Source organism: Gadus chalcogrammus, chromosome 4, assembly GCF_026213295.1.
Source record: "Gadus chalcogrammus isolate NIFS_2021 chromosome 4, NIFS_Gcha_1.0, whole genome shotgun sequence".
Taxonomy (NCBI): domain Eukaryota; kingdom Metazoa; phylum Chordata; class Actinopteri; order Gadiformes; family Gadidae; genus Gadus; species Gadus chalcogrammus.
The window spans coordinates 32,919,306-32,926,300 of record NC_079415.1 but is presented as its reverse complement, the minus strand read 5'-3'; the positions used below and the strand labels follow the sequence as shown (position 1 = coordinate 32,926,300).

The 6,995-nt window shown below is 46.3% G+C and overlaps 1 protein-coding gene across 1 annotated transcript in view; it reads right to left on the bottom strand.

Moving 5' to 3' along the window:
• Positions 1–1,362: 1,362 nt before the first annotated feature.
• The window catches only part of appa (amyloid beta (A4) precursor protein a), a 45,333-nt gene continuing 39,700 nt past the window's right edge, over positions 1,363–6,995 (bottom strand). The window contains exons 16-17 of the mRNA XM_056587931.1: positions 5,013–5,159; positions 1,363–4,112 (exon numbers count right to left, since the gene is read on the bottom strand). Of these exons, the coding sequence (XP_056443906.1) occupies positions 4,011–4,112; positions 5,013–5,159 (249 nt within the window). The 3' untranslated portion in view covers positions 1,363–4,010. The remainder of the gene's footprint in view (positions 4,113–5,012; positions 5,160–6,995) is intronic.

The following is a 6,995-nucleotide window of genomic DNA, read 5'->3' as shown; positions in this document are numbered from 1 at the left end:
ATAAAAAGCGACAGTGTTACCCCTTACGATTTATACGGTGAAGACCAAAAAAAGCGACAGTGTTACCCCTTACGTTTTATTCGGTGACGGCCGATAAAAAACGACAGTGTTACCCCTTATGTATTATTCTAAAACGACAGTGTTACCCCTTACGTTTTATTCTAAAACGACAGTGTTACCCCTTATGTTTTATTCTTTATAGGCTAACGACAATTAAACGACAGTGTTATCCCGTATTATTTATTCTAAAACAACAATAAAATTATGTTTATTCTAAAACGACATAAATTGACTGTGTTACCCCTTATGTTTTGTTCGAAAACGACAGTGTTACCCCTTATGTTTAATTAAATGAGAATGAAACGAATGTTACCCCATATTTTTTATTCTGAAACGTTAATAAAAAGCGACAGTGTTACCCCTTACGTTTTATTCGGTGAAGATTAATAAAAAGCGCCAGTGTTACCCCTTACGTTTTATTCGGTGAAGACTAATAAAAAGCGACAGTGTTACCCCTTACGTTTTATTCGGTGAAGACTAATAAAAAGCGACAGTGTTACCCCTTACGTTTTATTCGGTGAAGACTAATAAAAAGCGACAGTGTTACCCCTTACGTTTTATTCGGTGAAGACTAATAAAAAGCGACAGTGTTACCCCTTACGTTTTATTCGGTGAAGACTAATAAAAAGCGACAGTGTTACCCCTTACGTTTTATTCGGTGAAGACTAATAAAAAGCGACAGTGTTACCCCTTACGTTTTATTTCGGTGAAGACTAATAAAAAGGACAGTGTTACCCCTTACGTTTTATTCGGTGACGACCGATAAAAAGCGACAGTGTTACCCCTTACGTTTTATTCGGTGAAGACTAATAAAAAAAGACAGTGTTACCCCTTACGTTTTATTCGGTGAAGACTGATAAAAAGCGACAGTGTTACCCCTTACGTTTTATTCGGTGAAGACTAATAAAAAGCGACAGTGTTACCCCTTACGTTTTATTCGGTGAAGACTAATAAAAAGCGACAGCGTTACCCGTTACGTTTTATTCGGTGAAAACTAATAAAAAGCAGACTCTGCTCATGCTCTGATTAGCTCTTATGTTTATTGCATGAGATTTGTGAAGTGAAGTAGCCTTTAACCTCCAAGAATATTTAAAAAGTCTCTTGATGGTCTCGTAGTAAGAGTTCATTGGTAACACTTTGTAGGCACAGGTTAGTCCCAGCACATACCCAAACCTAGGCTAAAAGTGTGTAGCGCCAGAACATTTACTTTATTACTTATTTTAAAATCCTGTGAATTGTAAAGACAGTGCCTTAGTGTGAGGTTTAGACCTTCTGCAATAATGTCTATTATACTGCATCCCAATAAAACCAAATTCCACATGTTATCCATATGTACATTCAAAACTTTATTGTGGAATAATGTGTAGAAAGCATTTTTCCAGTCAATGCAAATGACCTGCACAATTTTACACGGTGGAAAAAAATATAATAGCCACACAAAAAAGAAAAGACAAAGAAAATCCTGCTTTATCTTGAACTCGGCTGCCCTCTGCAGGGCAAGTCAATATCACCCTTGTTCTGATGAACAAGGCAATACGACTCGTCCCACTGCATCCTGAATATAAATGATTTCACAAAAAAACAACGGGTTATCTTTTATAATTTATCAAGACTTGATTTCTAGTGTGGGAGATCAGATCGCGGAAGCGATCGTTTGTCTTAGACTCGTTAAAGAGACAATAGGCTGTTGGCGCGTACGGGGATTCTGCGTGGATATTGGCTATTTATTCCTCCAGCCACTTCAGACTCTCACCACTGGATGTCGCTACTGCACCCCTCGTACATTTATTTTATTTGATGTTTAATGGCCATGCGTTAGAGAATAAAGTGGTGGTCGTACGATGATGGTCGTCCTGGCGAAGTCACCACACCTAAAAGGTGGTCGATTGCAGAAAAAGTAAATACAATCAAATAACCCACTACTCATTACGTTAACCCATGAACCCACATTTTGGCAAATGAGTGTGGGCAGATCACAGAACGCGTTGGTTTATTTTGGAAAAAGAAAAAACAGACACACAGACTTGGACGAACCTCATTACAACGTTGGGAGAAAACAAACACACAACGACACAATTTTCATTTCCCCCCCTCCCCCCTCCTTCTTGTCTTTCCATATGTCAGATCATTTCCCTCCAAACCCCTTTCTCCCCGCCCCTCTATACACAAGCCGAAAGCACAAGCCCGTAAAAAACAATAGTACACGAGACTGGAATGGAAAATGCCACTCAAAAAATTCAACAACTTAAATAAGTGACATTGTTCGAAAAAGCTTAAAAGATATTTCATCAGCACAATGCATTTCTGAGATTAAGGATAATATAGTCGGGCCTACTAGCGGCCTTACACCCCCCCCCCCCGTCACACAGAGGAAACAGAACGGTAAAAACATGAACGTAAAATAGGCTATAAAAATGTACAATTCCAAAAAAAAGCAAAAAAAGAGATCTCTCTTTTTTAAGTGTATTTAACGTGATATCAAGCTTGTTCGTTTTTTTTAGATTAAGATATATTTTTTATTTTGTCGTTGAAACCATTGTTCTGAAGTTCACGCAATCACGAGAAAGATATTAAAATGTACAATCTTGCTAAGTATGACAATCTATAGGTGAGGACGGCACTCGACATGAGCCCCGTCACGGATATCTTCCTCCCCCTCCTCCTCCTCATCATCGTCGTCTTCCTCTTTTTTTGTTTCCGATTCCGAAATCCCGTTTCCCGTCATCATGTCATGCACTACGTAGAAACGGCTATGATTTCGGCATTCCCCCGGTACATAAAACGCGATAAAAAAACAAAAAATGAAAATCAACAATACATCCGCTATCCCTCTCTCTCTCTCTCTCTCTCTCCTTTCTCTCCCTCCCTCCTCACTCCCTTTCCGATAAAAAAACGAAATCTCCCCCGCCCGAAAAAAGAGAAGTAAAAATGCAAATAAAACGAAAATGATCAAAACCAGTTTTTTTCGGAAACACGTCTCGTTACCACATCGCATCTTCCTCATCTAGCGTTGACCCTTAGAGTCCCCAGTGACGTGAGCCCGCCCAGCGGTCCGGAGAAATGAGAAGGACCGGGAGGGAGGAGGGAGGGGGGGAGGGAGGGAGGGAGGGAGGGAGGGAGGGAGGGATGTGGCGTCGCAGTGCAAGGGAGTGGGGGTGTGCTGTAACTTTGTATGCGTGTTTTTTTAATAGGAACAACGGCAGCCATTTTGTTTGTGGTGTTTGCGTCGTCGTGAAGAACACGAACAACGTGCACAGGACTGTGTACGTCGTTGTGTCGAGATTTACGTCAGGGTTGTTCCCAATTAGCATGTTTGAGAGGAAACTGTCGACCACTGCATCTGGTATTCATCGTAAAACTTCTCTCTCACCGTCCGTCAAACGGCTTTCTTGTCCCTTACCTCCTCCACTCTTTCATTTTCATCAAGCCACGTGGGAAAAGGCTAAACGATAACGTGTGTTGCTGTTTATTTTCCTCTAATCCCCAAATGCTGAAAGCACACATTAGTGGTTAAGAGACCCAGGGTTCAATTAAAAGGAAAAATAAAACAAGAGTCATCAACTGCAACAGATCCTCAAAAATAACAATTTTTATCCACTCATTGGCAAAAACTACAACTCCCTTCTCCAGACTACAAGCGTAGTTGTAGTTCACCCGACGGCAGCATAAAACTACAATTCCCATCTCCAACTAACAACTGCAGTTGTAGTTTTACCTGAACCTTCTCGGACACAAAAACTACAACTATGGTTGCCGTTATAAAGGAGATAAAAACTACAACTATGGTGGTCGTTTTGGAGGGCAGCGAAGAGGCGGGAAACTCAAGGTCAGGGTCGGGGGGCTGGGTGAGGTTTTGGGGGGGGGTGCAGGTGGGGTTTGGGGGTTATGGATGAATTTGTGTTAGGTGTGTGTGTGTGTGTGTGTGTGTGTGGGGGACGTTGTTGTGACTCCTAGTTGTGCATCTGCTCAAAGAACTTGTAGGTTGGGTTCTCGTAGCCGTTCTGCTGCATCTTGGAGAGGTGGCGTTCTTCAGGGGTGACTGCAGCGTCCACCTGGGGGGGGGAGGAGAGAGGGGGGGGGGAGAGAGAGAGAGGGAGGGGGGGAGAGGGGAGACAGAGAGAGGGGGGGGAGAGAGAGGGAGAGAGAGAGAGGGGGGAGAGAGAGTGAGAGAAGGGGAGAGAGAGCGCACAAGAGAGCGAGAGACGAGAGAGAGACAGAGAGAGGTAAAGTGGGTGAGGGAGGGAACGGGGGGAGAGAGGGGGAGACAGAGTGGTGGAGTTGGAGAGCGGGAGAACGAGAGAAAGGGCAAGGGAGACGGCGGGTCGGAGAGAGAGAGAGGGAGAGGAGAGAGGGAATGAAAACAGAGAGGGCGAGACAAAGAGGCACAGAGATACACCGTCAGAGCCTGGGCACGCATCGCACTCTGACATTGTATCCTCCAATAACCCCCCCACACACCTAAGGACATTGTGCTATAATAGCTGAGAAGCATTTTCTCCATCTGTCCGTGATTGCTATCGCCACACACACACACACAAAACACACGCCCTTCCCCTGAAGGGCGTGTGTGTGTGTGTGTGTGTGTGTGTGTGTGTGTGTGTGTGTGTGTGTGTGTGTGTGTGTGTGTGTGTGTGTGTCTCTGAGTTCTTGTGTGTGTGTCTTTCTGTCTTTGTGTGTGTGTATGTGTGTGTTACTGTGTGTGTATGTGTGTGTGTGTGTCTTTCTGTCTTTGTGTGCGTGTGGCTGTGTGTGTGTGTCTTGATGTGTGTGTGTCTCTTTCTGTGACTTTTTGTGTGAGTCTTTGTGGCTGTGTGTGTCTTTATGTGTGTGTGTGTGTGTGTGTGTGTGTGTGTGTGTGTGTGTGTGTGTGTGTGTGTGTGTGTGTGTGTGTGTGTGTGTGTGTGTGTGTGTGTGTGTGTGTGTGTGGCTGAGTGTGTGTGTGCGCGCCTCACCTCGATGACTCCGTGGTGGATGGAGGTGTACTGCTTCTTCCTCAGCATCACCAGGGTGATGACGATGATGGTCGCTATGACAACGCCCCCGACCATCAGCCCGATGATGGCGCCCTTGTTGGAGCCCACGTCCTCAGCGAAGAACACCTGGGGGGGGGGGGGGGATCGACCAATCAGAGACGAGCACGGAGAGGGGCATTAGAAGTTCATGACAAATACTGCTTTCTGATTGGCTCAATTTGGGGATGGCTGAGGTACCATTAAAAGGGAGGGGGGGGGGGTCAAAAAAAATGAAAAGACAGGCTTTAAAAGGTGACATATCATTCCACCAGGTGTGAGTGTGATCAGCCGTGACAAGCCGTTTTGAAAATCTGCCTCTTCTGACATCACAAGTGGGCGTGTCCACCTAGACGTGTGCTACCAGCCTACCCGGTGGACCGTGGCAAACGTTGCTCATCTATCCGTCGTACATCCAGGAGGACACGCCCACTTGTGATGTCAGAAGAGGCCGATTCTCAGAACGGCCTGTAACGGCTGACCAAACTCACACCCGGTGGAATAACACGTCACCTTTAGGTCTTAACACTTCTACCAAACAAGGAGCGGCGTTCCGCTTAAACCGAAAGGAAAACTGAAACGCAATGATGATCTTTTCGGTGAAACGATCACAAAAGCGTTTTTATTAAAGTGACTATGAAAGGACTGCTTTAACTGTCCAACAGTGCAGACACACTCATCAAAATGGCCGACGTTCCCGGGAACGCCGTTGAGGCGGGAAAAATAACCCGGCGAGCGGCTCGGCGACAGGACGCGGAACGCGAGCGCGTTAAGCCCGCGTGAACACGCGACTCGAGAGGAGCTGAGACCCATAATCCCGGTTTAGAGCTCAATCCCAGGGCTGGGTAGTGGAGGGGGGGGGGGGGGGGGGGGGGGGGGGGGGGGGGGGGGGGGGGTGGGGGGGGGAGGGGGGTAATGTGATACGGAATGAAAAAGTGCGGATTAGTGGGGGATTATAGGGGAGGGGGGAGGGGCTAAACACAGGGAGGAGCAGCAGGGGAGGGAGGGAGGGAGGGAGGGAGGGAGGGGAGGAGGGATTAGGATTAAAAGGGAACGCAGGACGCAGGGTTTCATGACACGGTGTTAAGAACGACGTGGAGCCGGGACTGTTTTGATACACACACACACACACACACACACACACTGGGGCAATGATACACACACACACACTGGGGCAATGATACACACACACACACACACACTGGGGCAATGATACACACACACACACAAACAGTGGGGCAATGATACACACACACACACTGGGGCATGATACACACACACACACACACACACACACTGGGGCAATGATACACACACACACACACACACACACACACACACACTGGGGCAATGATACACACACACACACACACTGGGGCAATGAAACACATACACAAACATACACACACTGGGGCAATGAAACACATACACAAACACACACACACACTGGGGCAATGAAACACATACACAAACACACACACACTGGGGCAATGATACACACACACACACACTGGGGCAATGATACACACACACACACACTGGGGCAATGATACACACACACACACTGGGGCAATGATACACACACACACTGGGGCAATGATACACACACACACACTGGGGCAATGATATACACACACACACTGAATCAATGATGCAAACACACAGGCACACGCACTGGGGCAATGATACACACACAAACACACTGGGGCAATGATACACACACACACACACTGGGGCAATGATACACACACACACACTGGGGCAATGATACACACACACACTGGGGCAATGATACACACACACACACTGGGGCAATGATACACACACACTGAATCAATGATGCAAACACACAGGCACACGCACTGGGGCAATGATACACACACAAACACACTGGGGCAATGATACACACACACACACTGAATCAAT